The sequence below is a fragment of the Hemitrygon akajei genome, chromosome 5 (genome assembly GCF_048418815.1).
Source record: "Hemitrygon akajei chromosome 5, sHemAka1.3, whole genome shotgun sequence".
Classification (NCBI taxonomy): Eukaryota; Metazoa; Chordata; class Chondrichthyes; order Myliobatiformes; family Dasyatidae; genus Hemitrygon; species Hemitrygon akajei.
In genome coordinates, this window is record NC_133128.1 from 88,134,730 (window position 1) to 88,160,678 (window position 25,949).

The 25,949-nt window shown below is 49.2% G+C and overlaps 1 protein-coding gene across 9 annotated transcripts in view; it reads right to left on the minus strand.

Moving 5' to 3' along the window:
* Nucleotides 1-15,161, minus strand: part of enox1 (ecto-NOX disulfide-thiol exchanger 1) — a 312,484-nt gene extending 297,323 nt beyond the window's left edge. For 5 of the 9 annotated variants that reach the window (XM_073045990.1, XM_073045991.1, XM_073045995.1 and 2 more), the window contains exons 1-2: nucleotides 15,044-15,161; nucleotides 14,580-14,727 (exon numbers count right to left, since the gene is read on the minus strand). In XM_073045990.1, coding sequence (XP_072902091.1) covers nucleotides 14,580-14,589 — 10 coding nt within the window. In that variant the 5' untranslated portion in view covers nucleotides 14,590-14,727; nucleotides 15,044-15,161. The other 4 variants (XM_073045989.1, XM_073045988.1, XM_073045994.1 and 1 more) reach the window with 4 other exon arrangements.
* Between the last annotated feature and the right edge of the window lie 10,788 nt (nucleotides 15,162-25,949).

Here is a 25,949-nt window from a genome sequence, read left to right on the forward strand (position 1 = left end):
CCCTCCACACCCACGCATGAAGGCTCCCCCCGGAAAAGCTCCGCCTGACGAAGGAGGAGTTCAAGAGGATGGAGGAATTGGGGATCGTACGGCGGTCCGACAGCCCATGGGCCCTCCCCCCTGCACATGGTGCCCAAAGCAGCCGGGGGTTGGAGACCATGCGACGACTACCGCAGACTGAACGAGGCTACAACTCCAGACCGCACATACAGGACTTTGCAGCAAACCTGCATGGGGCAAGAATCTTTTCCAAAGTAGACCTCGTCCGGGGATACCCTCAAATCCCGGTGCACCCTGAAGACATCCCAAAACAGCACTCATCACCCCGTTCGGCCTGAAGAATGGCGCACAGACGTTCCAGCGGCTAATGGACCCGATGGGACGCGACCTGGACTTTGCGTTCATCTACTTGGACGACATCCTTATAGCCAGCAGTTGTCGTCAGGAGCATCTGTCCCACCTCCGCCAGCTCTACTGCCACCTGAGTGATTTCAGCCTCACGATCAACCTGGCCAAATGCCAGTTTGGTCTCGATACCATCGACTTCCTGGGCCACAGGATTACCAAAGACAGGGCAACACCTCTGCCCGCCAAGGTAGACGCGATCTGCCACTTTGCCCGGCCCAACATGGTCAAAGGCCTACAGGAGTTCGTTGGTATGGTGAACTTCTACCACCGTTTCCTCCCCTCAGCAGCCCATATCATGCGCCCTTTGTACACCCTGATGTTGGGTAAAGGCAAGGACATTACTTGGGACGAGGAGGCTGTGGCCGCTTTCGTTAAAGCCAAGGAAGCCTTGGCAGATGCCGCGATGCTGGTGCACCCCAGAACAGACGTTCCGGCCGCCCTCATGGTGGACGCATCCGACACAGCAGTCGGTGGGTGCTGGAGCAGCTCATCGAGGGGCGCTGGCAACCCCTGGCGTTCTTCAGCAAGCACCTACAACCACCCGAACTCAAGCACAGTGTTTTCGACCGGGAGTTGTCGGCACTGTATCTGGCAATCCGGCATTTCAGGTACTTCTTAGAAGGCAGGCTGTTCACCATGTTCATGGACCACAAACCGTTGACCTTCGCGTTCACGAAGGTGTCCGATCCCTGGTCGGCTCGCCAGCAGTGACATCTGTCCTACATCCCTGAGTACACGACGGACATCCAGCATGTCTCGGGAAAGGACAACGTCGTGGCGGACGCACTCTCCAGACCAGCTGTCCAGGCCCTGTCCCTGGGGGTGGACTATGCAGCACTGGCGGAGGCGCAGCAGGCAGACGACGAGATGCCCAGCTACAGGACCGCAGTCTCTGGTTTGCAGATGCAGGACTTCCTCGTAGGCTCAGGTGATAGGACCCTCCTGTGTGACGTGGCTACCAGCCAATTTCGCCCCATCGTCCCGGCAGCCTGGAGGCGGCGGGTTTTCGACTCCATACACGGTTTGGCGCACCCATCTATCAGGACAACCGTCCGGCTGGTCTCCAGCAAGTTCGCGTGGCATAGACTTTGCAAGCAGGTCAGTGAATGGGCCAGAACGTGTGCGCAGTGCCAGACAGCCAAGGTGCAGCGGCACACTAAAGCCCCGCCACAGCAGTTCGAACCCACCCACTGGAGGTTCGACCACATTCATGTGGATATCGTGGGGCCCCCTACCAGTGTCCCGAGGAGCGCGGTACCTCCTAACTATGGTAGACTGGTTCACGAGGTGGCCAGAGGCGGTCCTGCTCACCGACACATCTGCCAATTCCTGCGCCCGAGCACTGATTGCAACCTGGGTAGCACGCTTCGGGGTACCAGCCCACATTACCTCCGACAGAGGCGCCCAGTTCACCTCCAGCCTGTGGCCAGCCTGTTGGGAATGCAGCTGCACCACACTACTGCCTACCACCCACAGTCGAACGGACTAGTGGAATGCTTCCACCGTCACTTGAAGTCGGCTCTCATGGCCTGCCTGAGAGAATTTAACTGGGTGGATGAGCTTCCCTGGGTCCTGCTTGGAATTTGTACAGCGCCCAAAGAGGATCTGCACGCCTCGTCGGCCGAGTTGGTGTACGGCGCACCCCTGGCTGTCCCGGGAGAGTTCACACCAGCCCCAAGAGGGCAGGAGGAAGAACCCGCAGCAATCCTGGACAGGCTACGCGAAAGGCTCGGCAACCTGGCCCCCGTACCGACTTCACAGCACGGATGGACCCCGACCCATGTACCCAAAGACCTGCAGAACTGTAAGTTTGTGTTTGTACGAAGGGGCGGACACCGGGCACCGCTACAGCGGCCGTACGAAGCACCGTTCAAGGTGATCAGCAACAACAGGTCCACGTACGTTCTGGATATTGGGGGGAAAGAGGAGGTTTTCACGGTGGACCGACTCAAACCAGCCCATGTGGACTTGGCGCAGCCGGTCGAGATTCAGGCACCGTGGCGCAGAGGCAGACCTCCCAAACAGAGGCTGATCCAGACTGTGGACATTGGGGGGTGTATCGCCGGTTCTGGGGGGGGGGGGGGGGGGTTATGTGGTGACCCACTTTCTGCACAGGCGAACCGACTCACAAATAGCCAGCGCGCGGGGAGAGACTTTGGTAATGCACCTCTGACGTCATTTCCGCCCGGAGAGGGCGGCTGCTGGGGATTTAAATGCCAGCGCGGCAAAGTTTGAATAAACTAGTCTCAAAACAACTTACCGACTGCGTGTCGTTATTTCAGCGCTGTGTGTAGTACATCACTACAGGTCTGTGTTTCTTTTATTCTTTTGTGTTCTTCCTTGTAAAAATTGCACAAGATGTTTCTGTGAATGGTGCTATGTGCCCATGATATTGCCTCAAGTATGCCACTGCATCTGTACTTACATGTACTTTGACAATCTCCTCAACCTTAGTCAACATGTCTACCAAGCCAAAGACATGCAGGTAAGCACTGGGAGGGCAACAATGGCACCTGGTTTGGACCACGTCTATCCAGCAGACTGTAGCATTGCCTGTAATTGCAGAATTCCTGGTCAACCCCGAGGCAGGTCTGGGGAATTCCCATTCATCCCTCAATCAGTTTGTGAGGACAACCTCTGCGAGGTCCAAGAAGCTGCCCTGCTCTCTGAGACACCCAACTGTGGCAACGGGGGCACAGTGGGTACAGGGGCAGGCCGACGAGAAGAAAGGATCCTGCTTGGGACAAGGCTGGCAGAAAAGCAGCCCCACTCGTTAACACACCACATTAAAAACAAATGCGGAGCCAGAGTCCGTTGCCCCACTCGTTAACACGTCACAGTAAAAACAAACGCGGAGCCAGAGTCCGTTGCCCCACTCGTTAAAACGTCACATTAAAAACAAACGGGGAGCCAGAGTCCGTTGCCCCACTCGTTAACACGTCACGTTAAAAACAAACGCGGAGCCAGAGTCCGTTGCCCCACTCGTTAACACGTCACATTAAAGACAAACGCGGAGCCAGATTCCGTTGCCCCACTCGTTAACACGTCACATTAAAGAAAACAAACGAGGAGCCAGAGTCCGTTGCCCCACTCGTTAACACGTCACATTAAAGACAAACGCGGAGCCAGATTCCGTTGCCCCACTCGTTAACACGTCACATTAAAGAAAACAAACGCGGAGCCAGATTCCGTTGCCCCACTCGTCAACACGTCACATTAAAAACAAACGCGGAGCCAGATTCCGTTGCCCCACTCGTTAACACGTCACATTAAAGAAAACAAACGAGGAGCCAGAGTCCGTTGCCCCACTCGTTAACACGTCACATTAAAGACAAACGCGGAGCCAGAGTCCGTTGCCCCACTCGTCAACACGTCACATTAAAGAAAACAAACGCGGAGCCAGATTCCGTTGCCCCACTCGTCAACACGTCACAGCAAAAACAAACGCGGAGCCAGAGTCCGTTGCCCCACTCGTTAACACGTCACATTAAAGAAAACAAACGCGGAGCCAGAGTCCGTTGCCTCACTCGTTAACACGTCACATTAAAGAAAACAAACGCGGAGCCAGAGTCCGTTGCCCCACTCGATAACACGTCACATTAAAGAAAACAAACGCGGAGCCAGAGTCCGTTGCCCAACTCGTTAACACGTCACATTAAACACAAACGCGGAGCCAGAGTCCGTTGCCCCACTCGTTAACACGTCACATTAAAAACAAACGCGGAGCCAGAGTCCGTTGCCCCACTCGTTAACACGTCACATTAAAAACAAACGCGGAGCCAGAGTCCGTTGCCCCACTCGTTAACACGTCACATTAAAAACAAACGCGGAGCCAGAGTCCGTTGCCCCACTCGTTAACACGCCAAATTAAAACAAACGCGGAGCCAGAGTCTGTTGCCCCACTCGTTAACACGCCAAATTAAAACAAACGCGGAGCCAGAGTCTGGTTGCAGAAATGGGTCGGGGGGTGGTTGGGGGAAATAATCTCATGGTTCCTTTTGGGAGGACCAAACCCAGGTAGTACAGGGTGGGAATTGCCTGCAAAATCCAAGACCACCGCTGGGATTACTGGCGGACTCCGGATAATAAACCAGTGTCTTGTGCTAGCCAGTTTAATCTGGATCATAGTTACAAGTGTGGAAGATACAGAAAGGTGATGGATTCTGCTGAAGAATGGGAGTCACAGGCCAGGACCGTTAAACATTCATCACTGCATTGCCTACAGATGGAATGATACACCGTTTCAGTGAACATCCCCAGCCAGGACAGCTTCTATGATCCCAGAGAGCTTGTTTAAATAACTAATTGAGGAATAATTTTGAAAGCAAGAGTATTTAACTCTGAAGCTTTGCCCCATGTATAAATGTCCTTGACAAGTAACTTCTTATTTACACTGGCATGTCTACTGCTCCCTGATCTTCATGGATGACTGACCACATTGGAGATAATTAAGATTTTGGTTGGTCCAGTTTACCCGCAAGCCCTTTGAGAATCCCATCAGGGCTCTGGGATCTGGAGACCAACACACTCAGAGCTTCATCTCCTACAGAAGAAACGATGCACTCCTGCCTTGCACACTGTGTACAGCTCAAAGCACTCCAGAGACCTCCCTGTTGCACTTTGTCACAAAGTACACTTGGTATTTACTTTCAGCTCTGCGTGCTCAGAAGTGGCAGGCCATGGGTGATGTGGATTTGTGCATAAGCATGCTCGGTGAAGCAGCCAGGGGCTTGAACGACTGCTCCGCAAGTAACACTGGGATTCAATGTCAACAGTGAACTGTTCCCACTGGTGTCAGATATTGCTGAACCACCCCTCACACGATCAGAGCACAGCCTGCAGACCGATCCTGCCCTCGCGCAAGGCTGCCACAAAGCTCACACAAATTAGTCTGATGCGCAAAACCAAAGGGTGATAGAGAAGAAACAGCTGCGGGTGTCAGGGTTGTGTGCCAGAACAGCCCGCAGAATCCAAAAAGGTGGCGAGGAGGTTACTGACGAGTCACTACTGCCCAATAGCATAGTCAACACCATATTTTACAGATGAACGCTTACAGTCCGACAGGGGGGCAGTTAAATGGACTGTGTATTCTGAGCAAACTTTTGGTCAAGTGTAGCCACTGTGGTCCAGATCACATTTGTGGAACAGCACAGCTAGTTCTGGAGTGCAGGTTTTCAATGCTGCATCCGAGACGCTGTCTCGACATGGAGCCTTAACTGAAACAGTGCAGAAAGCAATTTCGTAGCATCACTTCGAGCACAGGTGAACACATAGCAAAAGGTTTTGGAGCAAATTGATTACACACACTTTTAAAACTATTCCACAATTATTTAAAAAAAATAACAAGCAGAGAATGAAAGGCATGTGACACATCCTAGCTGGGATGTTCACTAAAACAGTGCGTTTCATTCTCTCAGGATATCATCCTACCCGAGAGAGATGCAGAGATGTCCTCTCCATGACACTGCACGTATGGCACTCACACCTTTTCCTGTGCACTGTGGTACATGTGCCAATAATAGACCAATTACCAAGAAGACGGATACAAAATAGCACTGGGTGGCTACCTGTGCTGAAGGGGACTTCATGAGGGAAGGACAGTCATGGATTCAGGCTGGCTAATTCATGTGGTCTGTACATACTGGCTGTGTGGTGAAAAAGGCATAACAGCATCTCTTTCACCTCATATGGTTGAGGAAGTTTGGTATGGGCCCCCAATCCCAAGAACATTCTACAGGGGCACAATTGAGAGCATCCTGACTGGCTGCATCACTGCCTGGTACGGGAACTGTACCTCCCTCAATCGCAGGACTCTGCATTGAGTGAGTGGTGCAGACAGCCCAGCGCATCTGTAGTTGTGAACTTCCCATGGTTCAGGACACTCACAAGCACAGGTGTAAAAAAGGATCACTGGGGACCCAAGTCACCCCAACCACAAACTGTTCCAGCTGCTACCATCTGGAAAACGGTACCGCAGCATAAAAGCCAGGACCAACAGGCTCCGGGACAGCTTCTTCCACCAGGCCATCAGACTGATTAACTCACACTGATTTGAGAGTATTTATTATAAATTACTACAATTACTCACTTAGATGAAGATGTAACGCAAGATTTTTACTCCTCACGAAGGAGGTAAGAAATAAAGTCAAATTTTGCGCATCAGACTAATTTGTGTGAGCTTTGTGGCAGCCTTGTGCGAGGGCAGGATTGGTCTGCAGGCTGTGCTCTGATCGTGTAAGGGGTGGTTCAGCAATATCTGACACCAGTGTAACACTTTACCAACAGGTTGGTATACATCTAGGGGAAAAGGAGATCCAGCCACACACCAACCCCACCTCCCGTACACGCAGGTGCTGTGGGAATCAAGTTTATGCCTTGCGCACGCACACAGTATCAAATTCACACCAGATACCGTTATGAAATACACTTTAAAGAGTTTACTAAAACTAAAAGAGTACTAGGCAATACAATATATATGAAAGAAAAGGAAAAGCAAAAGGCGCCAACTTATCAAAGTTCAGTCAGTTTAGTGCACATCGTTGGAGCTCAACCATCGAACCATTCGACCCCTCGTCGCTTGCCTCCGACCTCCACGTCTTCGCACCTGGGACCACCCCCGGTGGTCGACCGAGCAGTGTAGCGCACGTCCACCTTCCTCGGCGTCTTCCTCCCGACTCTCCCGAAAACCCGCGAAACCCCCCCCCCCCCACCCAAGCTCCCAGCCTCACAAGACAAAATAACATTCCCCATTGGTTAACAAATGAATACAATCTCCATCTCAGCAAGTCTAAAGCTAAACAACTGCAAGAGAAACACTTATCAGACAAAGAAGCATTCTTACTCTTAACAAACCAAAGAAGCCATTTTGAGTAACATACACAGGACATTGTACACCAGTGGGAACAGTTCACTGTTGACATTGAATCCCAGTGTTACTTGCGAAGCAGTCGTTCAAGCCCCTGGCTGCTTCACCGAGCATGCTTATGCACAAATCCACATCACCCATGGCCTGCCACTTCTGAGCACGGAGCTGAAAGTAAATACCAAGTGTACTTTGCACAATAGGGAGATCCCTCGAGTTGTACATTGCGGTACTGACCCGTCACAACCCAGAGGGAAGAGGTTTGTGATTTGAGCAGGAATACCTCTGCTGTAAGGAAAAACTTTTCCCATCACCCCCCCAAATCTATACCCCACAAAGTGACACCCCCTGCTCCAAGGAAACTCTCCATCCACAGCATCTTGGAGAATCTCTTCCGCACGTTCTCCAGCGCAATTGGATCCTTCCTATACCGCAGTGATCAGAACTGCACACAGGATTCCAGGGGCTGGAGCTGAAAATTCCACTTGGGATTTCTAGTCGAGCTTCAGACTTGTCTGAGCCAGTCCCACACGGAGTCCCGGTACGTACTTTCAGAGCCTCATCTCGTGAGCCAGTTAGTTTTCTCCCACTATTCAGAACCAGCGCTGGAGGCCAGCAGAGTCTGCTATCCTCTCTTGGCCGCGTGATGAATGAACTCTGTTTATTACATTACCACCCTTGCTTTCCTGACCCAGTCACAGCCCAGAGACTCCTCCAAGTTCCACGACAAATGCCGCCTTTCCAGAAAGAGACCAAGTAAGATTCCAAGAGCAGGGTCATCTCCTATCCCTGTATTCTCAGCCTGATTAACTCACTGACTCTCGTCACTGCTGCCTGTGGGAGTTGGGTGCTTACCAGTTAACCAGTGACCACAGACAAAGATTCCGCAGATGCTGCAAGTTCATAGCAACACATACAAAATGCTGGGGGAACTCATTGGGTCGGGCAGCATCAATGGAGAGGAATACAGCTGATGTTTTGGGCAGAGACCTTTCAACAGGACCAGTGAATGTACTTCCCTTTATTAACGCTGCAGGCTCCCAAACCTTTTTGTGCAGTTCCTCCTCCAGTAACCAAACCCCACTCCAGTACAGATACAAAGGAAAATTATCAGCTTGTTCTGAAACATTAACTCTGCTACTCTCTCCATAGATGCTGCCTGACCTGTAGAGCAGTTTGTTTACTGTTAATAAACAGAATCTATAATTACAAATACAAGAGGCTATCAAGGTCATTCAATCATACAATCTGGAGAAACAATCAAAACACTGGAGGTACTCAGCAGGTTCAGACAGTGAGGATCTGCTCAAGCCCAGAGAAAGGGTTTTGATCGACTACAAGTCTGTTCCCCTTTTACCTTGGCTCCATCTCCACTACCCGAAAACCTGGGGTGTAACAGCTGGAGGAACTCAGCAAGTCAGGCAGCATCTATGGAGAGGAATAAACAAGCGAAGTTTTGGGCCAAGACCTTTCACCGGGGCTGTAATTCACCCAGTCCACAACAGGTGAATGGTAAACACATGCAGTGGGTTAAAATTAAACCCAGGGAAGTGAGTACTCTGCTATTTTACTATGAAGACCAAAGAGGCTGCAGATTCTGGAATCCTGAACATAAACAAAATGCGGGGGAAAACTCAGCGGGTCCAGAAGCACCCACAGAAATAAATAGTGCATGTCGTTATTTCCGCAGGCTCTCGGCCTGCATCAAGACTGAGTGTGGCAAACACGGACAGGACTGAACCCATCTCCCCATCCTGTCTCTGCACATTCTGCTCTTCCCCACATGTCCTCCGCCGTTCTGAGTGCTTCAATTCACTGGTCACCCTCACCAGGTCAGGCTCGGAGCACTCAGCCTCCCCAACAAACATCCAACTAGCTCCCCACCACTAACCTGTGCTTACAACTACTCTCCTGTTATTCACTGCCAATCTCAGAGTGCTCTCCAGTTCTGCCCGCCTTTTCGTCGATGTGGAAAAGCCCTTTCCCCCCCAAGCACATTAAAGCAAATCCCCACCCACACCTTCAGCTCTTCATCGACACCTGCCCCGGTGCCGCTGGCTCCACTCACGCACAATTCGGTGTTTAATGATCCGCCAGCTTTGTTTATTGTCATTCAATCATACACATGTATACAGCTAAATGAGGCATCGTTGCTCTGGGGCTATGGTGTAAGACACTTTCCATGCCATACAGCACATATCTGCAACCAATTTCAGCCTGCCTGCAGATTCACCTGGACCGTCTCTGACACTCAATCTCTCCGTCTCCATCTCAGGAGACAAACTTGTCACAATATAGACTACAAACCATACCGACTCCCAGACTTGTCACAATATACACTACAAACCTCCCAACTCCCATCACTACACCACCTCCTAAGGACATCACCCCCTACTCTCAGTTTCTGTCTCCACTCAAGATGATGTTTTCTTCCTCAGGATCCCTGGGAAGTCCTTCCTTCTGGAAGCTTGGTTTCTCCTCTCCTCCTCCCCACTGATCCCTGCTCCACTCATCCCTCCCCATCACTCTCTCCCCTCCAACCACAGGAGGTGCAACATCTGGCCCTGCCCCTCCTGCTTGCCTTGCTCAGTTCTTCCAGCAACTTTAAACTTCAGCTGGTTTCACGACATCTGTTGGTGACATCAAACCCGGTTCTGATCTTTCAGGTTGGTATTTTAAGTGAATAAGATTTCGATTCTCATCGACACAACTGTCCTGGGCCACGAGCCACATTTCCGTGCACGTGCCCAATGCTGTCCAAACAGCAGCAAGGGAAACTGCGTTGATGTGGGAAAGCTGTGGCCACATCCGGACCTGCAGAAGTGTACAAGTGGAAATCCAAAGGTTACTATCCAAGTGCCTCCATTCCACTATCAGCTCGCCAATGCCCGGGCAGGGTACTCCCCATCTCGCACTCCCTTACAATCTCAGAGTCTCCCTTTCACCCACGTGTTTGCGTGCAACTCCGAGCTGCTCATTAATCCCCAGGTGTCCATGCCGTCACAGGAGGTGCAAATCCACAGAAAAGCAATGGATATTGTGCAATTGCTGTGCTTTCATTGCAGGTCCAAGCTGACATCTATACTGGAAGTTGAGAGCTAATTTGAAAGAGACAAGCAGGCTGCCCTGGAGCCACCTACAGTACATCCATGTTTAATTAAAACTGTATTAGCAGTCAGGGATTGTTCAAGCATCGCCCATACCAAGCTCCTAGATGTAACCATGACGAATAATTTGTCCCAGTCCAGCTACGTGTATGGTGCGGACAAAAATGCACAACGATACCTCTACTCTCTCTGCAGGCGAAGGATGCTGTTCCTGATGAGTCTTGACAAGTTTTATTTTAATTTTTACATCTGCATCATGGAAAGCATCCTACCTGGATGCATCGCAGCTTGGAATGGCCCACGGCTGCAAGCAATTGCAGAGAGTTGTGAGCACTGCCCCGTCCATCACACAAACCAGCCATTGGCCCAGTCTGTATTTCACATTGCCTCAGGAAAGCAGCCAATGACCCCATCCACCACAGTTATTTTCTTTTCTACCCTCTTCCATTGGACAGAAGATCCAGAAGCTTGAGAACACGTACCACTAGGCTCAAGAAGAGCTTCTACCCCAATGCTTTCACTCTTGAACAGACTTCTCACATGTTAAAAACAAGTTCTTAGTTGCCCTGTCTTTCCCAGGGCCCTTGCCCTCTGCCTGCCTGCGGGGTGGCTCAGTAGCGTAGTGATTAGCACAGGTGACCTGGGTTCAATTCCCACCACTGCCTGGAGTCTGCATGCTCTCCCCGTAACCACGTGGGTTTCCTCTGGGTGCTTAAGATTCCTCCCACAGTCCAAAGACGTACTAGTTAGTAGGTTAATTGCTCATTGTAAATTGCCCCATGATTAAGCTAGGGTTAACTTGGACGAAGTGCTGGCTGACAAGGCTCAAAGGGCCTTTTCCCACACTGCACTTCAATTTTAAAAACTTTAACACTATATTCTGCTTTTCTTCCTACTACACGAGTGTACTTAAGTTAGGATCTGTCTGGCTGCAGGCTTTTCACTCCATGTTGGGACACATGACAATAAACTGTCAGGTCATTGGGCAGTTCCCCAGTCAATCAGGTTCAATGACCACCCCCTTACTACTGACTCTGATTTAGTGTACATAACTTCTGCTCTAACTATCATCCCCCCTCTGCACTCTTGCGGAAACCACCAATTTCTCACTGGGTGAAATTGGCATGGCTGCTGTGACTAAGTTTACTTACGACTTGTGCCAAGGGCCATTCACAGTGAGTCACAGGCCAATCTGATTGGTTGATAACAGGAACTCTGAACTGGGCTACAGAACTGCTGTTAGCCTTTCACAGCGACCGTACTCTCCTCACACTGCCAGCTCGTAAGCTGCTTTAATACAATCAAATATCTGACACTTCAAAACTGCCCAGCGCTGTACTGTATAATGTTAGCCATTACAAAAATGGAATGCATAAAACAGAATCAACCTTAGCCAAAACACAATTAAAGAAAACAAAACCCTCTTACACCAGAGACTCATTTAAGCAGGGAGCTGACAGAACCTGCAACGGATCAGAAAGCTGATCCCTAGGATGAGGAGCTGAATGAAGAGCAGAGCTGACAGAAAAAAAAGACAACACATTCCAGGCTGAAGTGATCTTGATCAAGTATAACAGCATGCCACAGTTTGTCATGAAGAGACAGAGTGGGGAAGGAACTGCTGGCAACAGATCCCTCTGCCGCCACCCTATCCCAAGCCGAACTGATTAACTGTTTGACAATACAAGCAGAACAAGACTCCGGGCAGGAGGGCTTGGGACACCGACTGAGGTAACTGCACATTCAGAAACAGTTGGCCGCACACGGTAATCAGCATCACAAAGCGTGGGGAAAGTCAGTGACTTGTGGGCTCAGACGGTACAAGGACAAGATAGTGTTGCAAGCATCTAGCCAACACTAATTGAAACCCTACTTGCTGGTTTCACTCGGAGAGATGTGTTATATTGAGCCACTACTTAATACACAATAAACTACCTTCCACACTCTCACAGGGGTAGCCAAGGAACATTTCATACAGGGTTAATCTGAGCCCAATGGCAACTTAAAAAAAAATCAAGGCAATCAGTGTCTTAAAAATGTGCTCCAAGCATGAACACATTTCCACACGCACACACACACACACTACATGACAGACACCATGTTAATGGAAAGGTTGCAAGTATACACACCCAAGAATCCAGAGCCAAGACAACAGCAGCAGTCAGTGTTCCTCGACTCTCGCCCTCTCAAGGCAATAACCTCGCTGAAGCCACAATGTGAGGGGTGCTGACCGCTGCCCAAAGATCCACCGTTGCCAGCAGGTCACAAGAACCACCCTGCACGGTTTCGCTTCCCTGTAAGCACTTGTCTCGCACACTCAGCCATTCTGCAATACATCACTGCTCAGATTTAATTAACAAATGACTCCCATCCTTCCACGTGCGAGCAGCTTTTAAGAGATGCAGGCAGCCTTTGAGTGCTAGTCACTTCTGCTATCTGGAGTCCCCTGCTGGTTCACGCAGCTATCAAACAGCCCAGGCACACGGGCTCCACACAGCTACCCATCATTTAACCCAGATGACAACACCAATCAGCCCCTCGTGTAATCAACAGTTACTTACTGTAGACCTTGCCCCCACTGGCATCTCCTCCAGAATCTACTGTAACTTGCAACAGAGGCTGGCAGCTTCCGGTTTCCATAATGACATCACGGGATCAGAGGCTGAGCCTGATAAATGTCTGTCAGATCAGCTGTCTTCAGACAGAATGGTACCAGGTTGGAGGGAATGAGTGGCATTCTCCCTCCCAGAAATGAGTGAGACCACAGGGAGCAGGGTCTTACTGATGACAGGAATTTATTTTTGGCTTTCCAGCATCTGCACCTTTTGGCCTTCAGTACGGTTGACATTCAACAACTGCCCAATCGAATCAGAGGCTGTCAGCTTTCCCACTGGCATTCTATCAAGATGGATGCCGAGGATGATCCATGATGGGAATTCTTTTGTCAGAAAGGAGGGCACATGACATCCGACCTCTCTCCTTCCCCCCCCCCCCCCCCCCAGTACTACAACTAACCAATCTCAGGTTTCTAGAATCTGCACAATTTTGTATTCAGCAGCTGGCACAGAGGTCATACAAAGAGGCTACCCAAATCTCACCAGGTTTGGGTGTCTGACATGACAGGTACCCGTGAACACGAGCCATGATACAGGGGCAGGAAACAATTTTTTTTTAAAGTTTCAAATGCTGGGGATTAAAAAAACAGAACTGAATATACTCATTGGCCACAAATGCAATGCCAAACTAATTAAACCCAGTAATTTATACTCAAACAAACTTCTTCCTACACAACATCCATATCCCGCTATGCTCCACACATAGCTCCTTAAACAAGTCCATCCACCACCACCCCGGCAATACATTCTGGCCACCAACCATTCCGTAAAATAAAAGTAGCTTGCCCCTCAGAGCACCTTCAGACATTCTCCCAATCGTTTTGGAAGTGTATCTCTAGTGTTAGACATTTCAGCCCTGGTTACAGCGGTCTAACAGCTTCAGCACATCTTCAGGAAGAGGAACTTCGAATGCGGGACCCCTCATCACAGCAAGGCAGCAGTCTAGCTGCAGGATGGATGTGGCTAGAACAAGCATCAGGTCAAGGTACTAAGGCTGTGTAGTTTGCAGCTCACGTGATCCTGATCCTCAGCAGATCAGATAGGGGATGGCATACAGCTTCCTCATACAGACATCAGGGCAGCTCCAGTGAACTGCTCCCAAGGAGAGAATGCAAATTAGAAGCTGTGCAAGACTACGCCGTTTCGTCAGTGAATGGCCCGTTTGCCCGGACGCCACACTCCTCCCTCTCCGGCCGAGGAAGATCCCACGTGTAACTGCACAACAGACGCACTGCCACTAGATGGCAGCAAGACTCGCGGCTCGGCGCCGCCACGCCAAACTCCGGAGATGGCCAATTAAGCCGGAACTGTGGCAGTTCCACGCTTGCAAAGTACTCGCTGTTTATTTTTATACAAAAAGAAAAGCACTAAAGGAGTGCATGGTTCAAGAAAAGCCCAGACATTCGTTCGGCACTTTGATACACGGGGCCATTTTTAAAGCTACCGGCTGCTTGGATGCCGTTGTTACGGATCTGAGGGGTTTAACCGCCCGGCTCCCGAGTAAAGACCTTAGCAATGAAGAAAATAATCGTAGCACACCGCACGGACAACACATGCAACATGCAGATGCCCCAGTTTGCGACCTACCTGCTGCCATTACAGACTGCCTTGCTCTCTGCTGACTTGTGCGCCGCGCTGTTCATCAGCCCTTTCAATCACTTTACACGCCGGGATGGAGTGATAGACCGGCGGGCTTGGGTTGCAATTGGCAGGATGGAGAAACACCTGGTTTAATCTACGAGACAAAACAGCAAATGTTAACACCCGGAACCTCTCCACCACTGTAGGCACACACACGCAAACACATACCACAATTTGCTCAGATAACTTCCAGCTCCCTTGCAAAAATCCAAAACAGATAGAGGAATAAATCTGAATTTCTTTCACGAGGGCTGAATCCCTTAGGAGGCGAGTGAGTGCCTTCTGTGCTCTTCACCACCCTCACCCCTTCCCTCCCTCCTCTGCTAAGTCCTCCTACAACTGTGCTCCGGCATGTCTAACCTTCTCCCGCTCTGAGACGATGCCATTTAAGTAGTCGTCAGCTATTTTACCTTGGGGATCCCGTGTCTTATCAGTGTTGTAACAGCCCAGCCTTTTGCTTTCTGTCACAATCGGAGCTTTAACATTTAAAGCTACACGCACCGTCAATTTTTTTCCCTTTCGTTGAAAACCAACTTCTCTCTTCCCCCCTCCCCATCCCCGCCCCCGAGACAAAGCTCGTGAATCCTTAAAAGAGACAAAGAAACAAAAAGCAGGGAACATCGCTGTTCGTGTTCCACCGCCCTCCTCCCTCCAGCGAGGAATGCTGAATAATTTATAGACATTCCTATATTGCTTTCCCGTGGCATTTTGTTTCATTCTCCCTTCAAAGAGACTTGACACGGAAAGTAAACAGGAGCCATTAAAGCCTCTCGCCCTGAAGGAGGCTAACACAGATTTCCAACATGTGCAGGATTTTGCTTTTGGTGATCTTTAATTAGAGGGCAGCCCAGAGGCTCAGCAGGTGCAGAACTACCAGGTCAGTGAGTCCCCAGACTGGATGTCCCTATCAGCAGAAATCTCAAGGCGTGCTTCCCCCCCCAGCACCATAGGTCTGCCAGCCAGCGAGTCCAAAGTTCGGGGCCTGGAGCTCGGAGCCCTGTCATCGGTAAGCCTGGGGTTTGGGATCAGTTCATCAGCTGGTCCAGGGACCAACGCTGGACACTGAAGCCCGAAGGTCAACTGCAAGTCCAGAAGTCAAAGCCTGGTGGTGGAAGCCCTGGATCTGCAAGTGGAGGGTCCACCGGGGCGCTCGAAGGCCTGCAGTCCATGAGTCCACTGGAGGCGGGAAGCCTCTTCTGGGCTTGAAGGGCTGTCTGTGTGTGAAAACGGGTTTGTTCTGCCTGCGTGGTGGGTACGCTATGTTAGCGTCAGAATCTGTGACGACACTTGTGAGCCAGCACAGGCTCAGCTTGTGTTAGTTGCTAACACAAACGATGCATTTCGGTGTGTGTATGTGAATTGAGTTGAATCGACTTTATTACTTACGTCCTTCACGTACGCGAGGAGTACAAATCTTTACGTTACGTCTCCGTCTCGTGATAAGTAAGTGAATCAGAGTGATCCGGGTCAGATCATGACCTCTGGAGTCTGCATGCTCTCCCTGTGACTGCACAGGTTTCCCCCAGAATCTCGCGTTGTCTCCCACAGAAGTTAGCTGGGTATAGCAGACATGAGAGACTGGAGGTGCTGGAATCTGAACAGCATCTGTGGACCAAAATGGACGGTCAATATTTCAGGATCTATATGAAGGTTCTTGACCCAGAACACTGACGGTCCATTTTCCCTCCACAGATGCTGCCTGACCTGCTGAGTTCTTCCACATCATATAGGTTGCTCCCATGTGTAGCAGAATTTGGGGAGAGTTGAACTGATTCTGAGGAGAATAAAATGGGGTTAGTATCGATGATTGGCGTGGCTGAAGGGCCTATTCCTGTGCTGTCAGATTCATCACTAAGCCACTCATTCGCTTTTCCCAGAATTGCCAGTTTGATATCAGGGCAGCTCTGGTGAATTACCCCCATCAGAGGCAAAATGTTTCTGAACAAGCAGAAATGGAACATTCATCTCGCTGGCAGAGACTCGCTACAGGTGCTAGAACAGCAATTTAACTTCAAATTATTGAGTCACTCGCACATCTGGGATGCATGGACTGGTCGATCAATGGTCTCCTCAACCAGTCTGACTGAGAAACCTCACACAGCAAGTAAACGTTGGAATATATAATTCAGTAGAAAGTCAGGCACAGAAAGCCAACTAAAGAGAGGGGAAAAGAAAAGAAAGATGAGGTTAAGAGAAGGCCAAAATAAACAATAACTATTAATCTTAGCTTTCAAAGAAATTGTCTATTAAGTTAAGGTCAAGTTTATTGGCATCAAAGACGATTGATTTTGATGAATTAAAGAGTGAGTGAAAGAGACTTTACACTGGTAAAAGTTACGTTTGAATGTCAGACAGATTGTTCAGCAATTTCCTTCTGAATGGACATGATCTAATGTTCCAGCTGTGTCTGGTGGACATGGGCTGTAACTCAAGGCCTCTCATGTATTTTATCGCCGGGTCTGCCAGCAAGGGTTACGGGGGTACAAACTTTATAAAGGAGATAGTGATTCCAGATCTCCACACGTAACCTCAGATGCGGATGGTCAGAGCCGTTGCCTGATTTACACCATCGCAACGGGGAGCCTGATTGCCCCACCACCTTCTTGCCACAAATTCCAGACCAGCGATTGTGTCGTCTCAGATAGGACTGGTATTGCACCCTCCTGCGAACTCCAGCTTTCATTTGTCCTGTAGCCGGACTTTTGAGGAAGGAATTAACTGACAATAAACTCCATACCTTGCACTGATGCACCTGGGATAGGTTGGGCTCATTATTAAGCTGCAGAGAGAGAGAGGAACCCTTGTGATTTGGTTCAGCCATGAATTGCAATATTGAATCAGCTGTGTTAATGATATGGATGGTCACTATTTGCACACAACAGCTGAGGCAGGGCAATCAGTGCTGGCCTTACCGGGAAGATCCAAAGCCAGATTATCTGTGCTGCCCCAATGCCAAGCAGTGAGACTCTCATAGAAACTTGGAAAACCTACAGCACAATACAGGCCCTTCGGCCCACAATGCTGTGCCGAACATGTACTTACTTTAGAAATTACCTAGGGTTACCCATAGCTGTCTATTTTTCTAAGCTCCATGTACCTGTCCAGGAATCTCGTAAAAGACCCTATCTTATCTGCCTTCACCGCTGTCACCAGCAGCCCATTCCTCGCACTCACCACTCTCTGCGTAAAAAACTTAACCCTGATATCTTCCAAGCACCTTAAAACTGTGCCCTCTCATGCCAGCCATTTCAGCCCCGAGAAAAAGCCTCTGACTATCCACACGATCAATGCCTCTCATCATCTTGTACATTTCTATCAGGTCACCTCTCATCCTCCATCACTCCAAGGAAAAAAGGCCAAGTTCACTCAGCCTATTCTCATAAGGCATGCTCCCCAATCCAGGCAACATCCTTGTAAATCTCCTCTGCACCCTTTCTATGGTTTCTACGTGCTTCCTGTAGTGAGGTGACCAGAACTGAGCACAGTGGGGTCTGACCAGGACCTCAAACAGGAGTACTTATTATTAAGGGGTACAGCCACCGGGGTACTCTCTAGTATCTGACTCCTGCCCATCTCTCTCCTGACTGTTACCCACTTCTCTGTCTCCCGAGGCTCCGGTGTGACTACCTGTTTGTAACTCCTCTCTATCACCTCCTCACTATCCCTGACTAAGCGAAGGTCATCGAGCTGCATCTCCAGTTCCCTAACGTGATCCCTAAGGAGCTGCAGCTCAACGCACCTGGCGCAGATGTGGTCGTCCGGGAGGCTGGGAGTACACCTGACACCCAGTACAGAACACCGGCTTCACACGCATACTTAGTATTCCTATTCTTCACAAGTAACTTCCATCGCCTCGACCCATTGAGCCAGAGCTCTCCTACTCTCTCTCCCTCTACTCTAACACCAGCTCTATAAAGCTGTCTTCTTTTTAAATTCTTCCCGCCAGACTCGCTGATGTCCATGTGCCTTGATCAAACCGCTGAAGAAAAAACACACTCCTTTCAAATTCTTCCTGCTGGTCTAACTCACTGACGTCCACGCACCTGTGCAGTCATGCCTCGATCTCGCTTGGTCTCCTGTTACACTGGTTCACTGTTACACCCCATGATTGTCAACCCTAGTTCCAAGTCCCCAGCTGAGGTCTCCACACATCTACTCAAACACCGTCCATAAAGTTCACCAACAGCAAGCTAGCTTATTCCCCGATGGTTAAATATGGACTGTATATTTCTAAGTGTGTGTGTGTTTGTAATTCCAGTTCTTAAACAGAATTCTAACAAAGATGAAGGTCTCGCTCTAAGTATTGTAAACAAGGTGAGACAGCAGAAACCTGATTGGATGAGGACTGACCAATCAGGAGGGATGAATGACGGGGATATAAATACCATTGGACTAGATGTGCTGAGACATCATCCCTATTGAAGATGGCAGAGTTTATCATCAAAACGTTAGTTAAAGTTGATAGCTGTACCCGGCTGGAAGAACGAGAAGAGATTATCTCTCTGTTCATCAAAGCTTTTCACTGCTTGATGTGTCCTACCCCTATCTGATTGCCCAAAATTCATCATCTCTTGATTTACCAGAATTAAATTCCATCTGCCAACACTCTGCTCAACTTTCCATCAATGCACAACTCCAGAAGTCTCCTTGTCCTGTTTTATGTTCCTGTAATACAATTTGCAGACTCTGACTGAGTCCCTCAGGGGCTGCAACTGGCCTCCGGTGCGGTGTGTACATCTCCCCGTGCTGCGCTTCCCTCGCTCGCTCGCACGCCAGGTGTGGTCGGAAAGGCGGGTTGACCGGCTGCTGTAAAACGTGTGAGTGTTGAGGACAATTGGAGGAACTGGGGAAAATGGGAGTGCAGTGTTTGGTGGTGGGGGGAGGTATGTGGTACAGGGAAATTAGACGAGGGGGAATGTTCTGTGAGCCAGCATTGGCATGCTGGACAGAATAGCCAATTCTAGAAACATAGAAAACCTACAGCACAATACAGGCCCTTCGGCCCACAAAGCTGTCCTTAACTTAGAAATACCTCGGGTTACCCATAGCCCTCTATTTTTCTGAGCTCCATATACCTGTCCAGGAGTCTCTTAAAAGACCCTGTCATATCCACCTCCATCACTGTTGCCGGCAGCCCATTCCATGCACCCACCACTCTCTGCATAAAAAAACTTATCCCTGACATCTCCTCAGTACCTACTTCCAAACACCTTAAAACTGTGCCCTCTTGTGCCAGCCATTTCAGCCCTGGGAAAAAGCCTCTGACTATCCACACGATCAATGCCTCTCATCATCTTGTACATTTCTATCAAGTCACCTCTCATCCTCCATCACTCCAAGGAAAAAAGGCTGAGTTCACTCAACATATTCTCATAAGACATGCTCCCCAATCCAGGCAACATCCTTGTAAGTCTCCTCTGCACCCTTTCTATAGTTTCCACATTCTTCTTGTAGTGAGGTGACCTGAACTGAGCACAGTACTCCAAGTGGGGTCTGACCAGGGTCCTATATAGCTGCAACGTTACCTCTCAGCTCTTAAACTCCAACCCACAATTGATGAATACCAATGAACCGTATGCCTTCTTAGCCACAGGGTTAACCTGCATAGCAGCTTTGAGCGTCCTATGGGCTCAGACCCCAAGATCCCTCTGATCCTCCACATTGCCAAGAGTCTTACCATTAATACTACATTCTGTCATCATATTTGACCTACCAAAATGAACCACCTCACCCTTATCTGGGTTAAACTCCATCTGCCACTTCTCTGCCCAGTTTTGCATCCTATCGATGTCCCACTGTAACCTCTGACAGTCCTCCACACTATCCACAACACCCCCAACCTTTGTGTCATCAGCAAATTTACTAACCCTACAAGTAAATATGAGCTTCGACAAACAGAGGGCTATGGGGTAGGGAAATTCTAGGCAGCTTCTAGAGTAGGCTACATGGTTGGCAGAGCATTGTGGGCCGAAGGGCCTGTAATGTGCTCTAGGTTTTCTCTGTTCTGTGTTCTAAATGTGGAGGTGACTGGACACAGACAGTAGTGTACACCGTCTTCCTGTGCTTTCTCCAGGTGCTGTGGTTCCCTCCCAGATCCCAGAGACATGAGGGTTGGTAGGTTAAATGGCCACTATAAAAAATCTTCTCTGTGCTAGTGAGTGATAAAATCTGACAGCAGTTAATGGGAATGTGGAGAGAATAAAATGGCATTGGTGTAAATGGGTGGCTGATGGCCAGCACAGGCTGGCACAGGTCTGTGTTTGTAGCCGTGATTCTATGATGATTAATGCCAGCCTTGCCACTGTCATTCGCAGTCGGCTATGGGCAAAGTGCTTACCCTATCTGATTCACAGCTAGCGGCCCCTGCTAATGATCGCAGCCATCCTGGTCTTTCTCTCCCCACCTGTCTTGCTCATCCAAACACTCACCATCTCCTACAGTCCCCCTCAACACACTGACCAACGGCAGGAGAACATTCAAGGAAGTACATTCGCACACCTCAGTCCAGTTCTAGCCTGCAAGCTGGGGAAACACTCGGGGCAGAGGGACAGAGGAGTACGAGTACCTCGTTCCCTGAAGGGAATAGATAGACAGAATGGTGAAGAAGGCCTTCATCAGTCAATGCACTGAGAATCGAAGGTGAAATGTTTCATTGCAGTTTAGAGGAGCCTGGTGAGGCTGCGTTTGTAAATATCAGAGATTCTGAAGATGCTGAGCAATATTTGCTGAGTCTTCACAAAGAAAAAATGTCTGGCAGGAGGTAGGTCCCACACCACCAGGTTCTGGAGCAGCTATTACCTACATCCTTCAGGATCCTGAATTGGCATGGATAACTTCACTCACCACAGAATCTATGACCTGTACTCTCACTTTCAAGGACTCTTTCCAACTCAGTATTTCCAACGGCCAAAGGGTCTCAGCTCGAAATGTCGACTGTACTTTTTTCCATAGATGCTGCCTAGCCTGAGTTCCTCCAGCACTTTGTGTGTGTGTTGCTTGGATTTCCAGCATCTGCAGATTTTCTCTTGTCAGTATTTTTTCACAGACTGGCTACTTTCTACGTGGTAGTTCATCAGTCTTTGTTTAAGTATAGTTTTTTTGTAATATTTTACTATATTTCTTTTTTTCTTATAAATGCCGTCAAAAATCTGAATCTCAGGGTAGGGTATGGTAACATATATGGGTTTTGAGAATAAATTTACTTAGAACTTTGAGTTCCTCCATCATTTTTGCTGTGTTGTTTGGAAAGTTGTGGTCAGTTCTGATCACCCTGCTGTAAGAAAGAGTGCAGATATTTATGAGGGTGTTTGCAGGAGGTGAGGAACTGAGTTATGGAGAAGGTTGGGACTTTATTTATTGGAGTGTAGGAGAAAGAGGAGTGATCTTAGAGCTGTGTAGTATCATGAGGGGCATAGATAGAGTGAACGTGCACAGTCTTTTCCCCTAGAGTTATGCAATGAAGAACTAGAAGACATAGGTTTAGGATCAGTACGGAAAGATTTAATAGGAAACTTGAGGGGCAACTTTTTCACCCAGAGGGTGGTCAGTATATGGAATGAGATGCCAGGGGAAGTGGTTGAGGCATGTGCATTAAAAACATTTTAAAAAGGTACTGTTTACATCATTAGCCACTCATTTACATTAATGCTCCTCTGACAACACCTTCCATACTATGATCTCTACCAGCCAGAAGGGCAGCCAAAACATGGGAACAACAGCTCATGGAAGTTGCTCTTCAAGCCTCACACCATCTTCACTTGGAAATATATCACTTCCTTCAGCGTCACTGGGTCAGGATCCTGCGACTCCTGCCTGGATAGCATTGTGTGTATACCAACATCTCAAAGGTCAAGAAGGCAGCTCACTTCCACCTTCTCATGCAACGTAGAACATAAAACCAGTACAGCAAATTAATCACATGCTCTTGATCTTGATCAAGGCCTAGTTCAGTCGGGTCCTCCCTACATTCATGACACTTCACACACTCTGGATCTTTTCATGGATTTCCAGTGCCCTGGCCCCATCATCTTAATTTTGCCATGGATGGCCAGTCACTCTACACTTCCATCCCCACTAGGAAGGCCACTTTTTTTTTGGACACCAGACCTAACCAGTTCCCCTCCCCACCACTTTCCTCCACCTGGTGGGACTTGTCTCCCTCTAAATAATTCTCCTTTGGCTCCTCCTACTTCAAACAAAAGGGTGTAGCCACGGGCACTCGCTTGGGTCCCAGCTATGCCTGCCTGTTGTCGGTTACGTGGAATAGTCTGTGCTCCAAGCCTACACTGGTGGCCATCCCACACTTTTCCTACACTACATGGACAACCGCACTGGTGCTGCTTCCTGCACCCATGCTGAACTCATCGACTTCATCCACTTTGCCCCCAACTTCCACCCGGCCCCCAGATTCACCTGGTCCATTTCTGACACGTCCCTTCCCTTTCTCAAACTCACTGTCTCTGTCTCTGGAGACAGCTTATCCACCAATGTCTATTATAAACCAATGGACTCTCACATCTACCTAGACTACACCTCAACCCACCCTGCTGCTTGTAAAAATGCCATCCCCTTCTCTCAGTTCCTCTGTCTTCACCACATCTGCTCCCAGGATGAGGCTTTTCATTCCAGAATGAAAGAGATGTCTTCCTTTTTCAAAGAAAGGGGCTTCCCTTCCTCCACCATCAACGCTGCCCTCAACCGCATCTCTCCCATGTCACGCACGTCTGCTCTCACTCTGTCCTCCCACCACCCTACCAGGGATAGGGTTCCTCTTGTCCTCACCCACCACCCTACCAGGGATAGGGTTCCTCTTGTCCTCACCTACCACCCCACCAGGGATAGGGTTCCTCTTGTCCTCACCTACCACCCCACCAGGGATAGGGTTCCTCTTGTCCTCACCTACCACCCCACCAGGGATAGGATTCCTCTTGTCCTCACCTACCACCCCACCAGGGATAGGATTCCTCTTGTCCTCACCTACCACCCCACCAGCCTCCATGTCCAGCAATAATTCTCCAAAACTTCCACCACCTCCAACAGGAGCCCACCACCAAGCACATCTTTCCCTTTGCCCCACTTTCTGCTTTCCGCAGGGATCTCTCCCTACACGACTCCCTTGTCCATTCATCCCTCCCCACTGATCTCCCTCCTGGCACTTATCCTTGCAAGTGGAACAAGTGTTATACCGGCACCTACCTCTCCTCCCTCACCACCATTCAGGGCCCTAAACAGTACTTCCAGGTGAGGCGACACTTCACCATGAGTCTGTTGGGGTCACATTCTGTGTTCAGTACTCCTGGTGTGGCCTCTTGTATGTCAGTGAGACCCGACGAGAGACTGCTTCGCCGAGCATCTACGCTCCATTCGCCAGAACAATTGGGATCTCCCAGTGGCTATTCATTTTAATTCTGCTTCTCATTTCCATTCTGATACGTCCATCCATGGCCTTCTCCACTGTCATGACGACGCCACATTTAGGTTAGAGGAACAACACCTTATATTCCGTTTGGGTAGCCTGCAACCTGATGGCATTGATTTCTCAACCTTCCGGTAATACCCCCACACCCCTCCTCCCCTTCACCATTGCCCATCCCCTTTTCCCACTCTCACCTTATCTCTTTGTCTGCCCATTGCCTCCCTCTGGTGCTCCTCCCCCTTTTTCTTTCTTCTGTGGCCTTTTGTCTCTCTCACCAATCAACTACCCAGCTTTTTACTTCACCCCTCCCCCTCCAAGTTTCACCTATCGCCTGGCATTTCTCTCTCCTCTCCCCTCACCTTTTAAATCTACTCCTCAGTTTTTTTTTCTCCCGTCCTGTCGAAGGGTTTCGGCCCAAAATGTTGACTGTACTCTTTTCCGTAGATGCTGCCTGGCCTGCTGAGTTCCTCCAGCATTTTGAGTGTGTTGATCAGTACAACTAATCATTTGGACAACTGTGTTGTGTCAAATTAATTGAGTTAATGACATCTAATCCTTTCTGTTTGCACATAGCCCATATCGCTACCTTCTCTGCATGTTCATATACCTATCTATGAGCTTCTGAAATGCCTCTCTTGTGTCCCCACCATCCAGGTGACCACTCTCTGTGTAAAACATGAGTTTTACCTTCTCCTCTCACCTTAAGTATATGCCCTCTAGAATTAGACATTCCAACCCTGCAAAAAAGATACAGTTGTCCACTCTATCTATGCCTCTCATAGCTTTGTAAGTTTCCTCCCTGCCTCATTTGTCTTAGCTCTGCTTACAGGGTGCAGCCTCCTAATCCGTGCAGCATCCTGATATACCTCTTCTGCAGCCCCTTCAACATCCTTCCCATACCGGGGCAATTCTCATGGACAATCAACTGTTGGCTCGGCCTGCAAGCCCCACATCCCCTGAATGAATAAAAGAAAATTCTGGGCGATGTGGTATGATTTGAATTGTGGTCATGAACCGAGGAGTCTGGTGGAAATATGTTGGAATGAAGAAACCAGGGGTCCAGGAGCCGGTGCTCGTCAGGGATCAGAGGGGAGAGGGTCACTAACTTTAAATCACGTGGCTTTATCAAATGAGAGCATCTGCCCTTCGACCAGCAAGCAACTGCATCACCAAAAAGGCACTGCAACGCCTCTTACTTCTTCAAAGTTTGCACATGTTTGGCATGTCGTTTAAAATGCTGACAATAATCACAGTGAAGACTGGTTGCGTTTATGGCCTGGTATGGAAACGCCAAGGCCCAAGAGTGGAAAAGCCTACAAAAGGTGGTAAATACAGCTCATGTCCATCAGACGGAACGCCCTGCCACCACTGGGCACATCTACAAGGAGCACTGTGACAAGAAAGCAGCGTCCATCTTCAGAGACACCCGCCATCCGGGCCGTGCTCTCTTCTCGCTGCTGCCATCGGGCAGAGGTACAGGAGCCTCGGACCCCACACCAGCAGACGGGGAATAATTATTGCCCGTCAACCATCAGGCTGCCAAACCAGCATGGGTAGCCTCACTCAGCTCAACACTGAGCTGATTCCACAACCCATGGCCTCATTGATTTCAAGGCCTCTATCATTCATGCTCTCTGTATTACTTACTTGTTTATTTATTACTTTTCTTTGTATTTGCCCCGTTTGTCTTCTTTTGCTCAATGTTTGCTTGTCAGTCTTTGATCGTGGTTTTTCATTGGTTCTATTGAATTGCGAACGCCTGGAAGGAAGTGGGTCTCAGGGTAATATCTACCTACTTTAATAATAAATTTACTTGGAACTTTGAACAGTTGTGTATCAGAAAAGCAGGCATCCAATTCTTCCATTCCCAGAGCCTTTAAATGCAATCTAATCATGTGTTT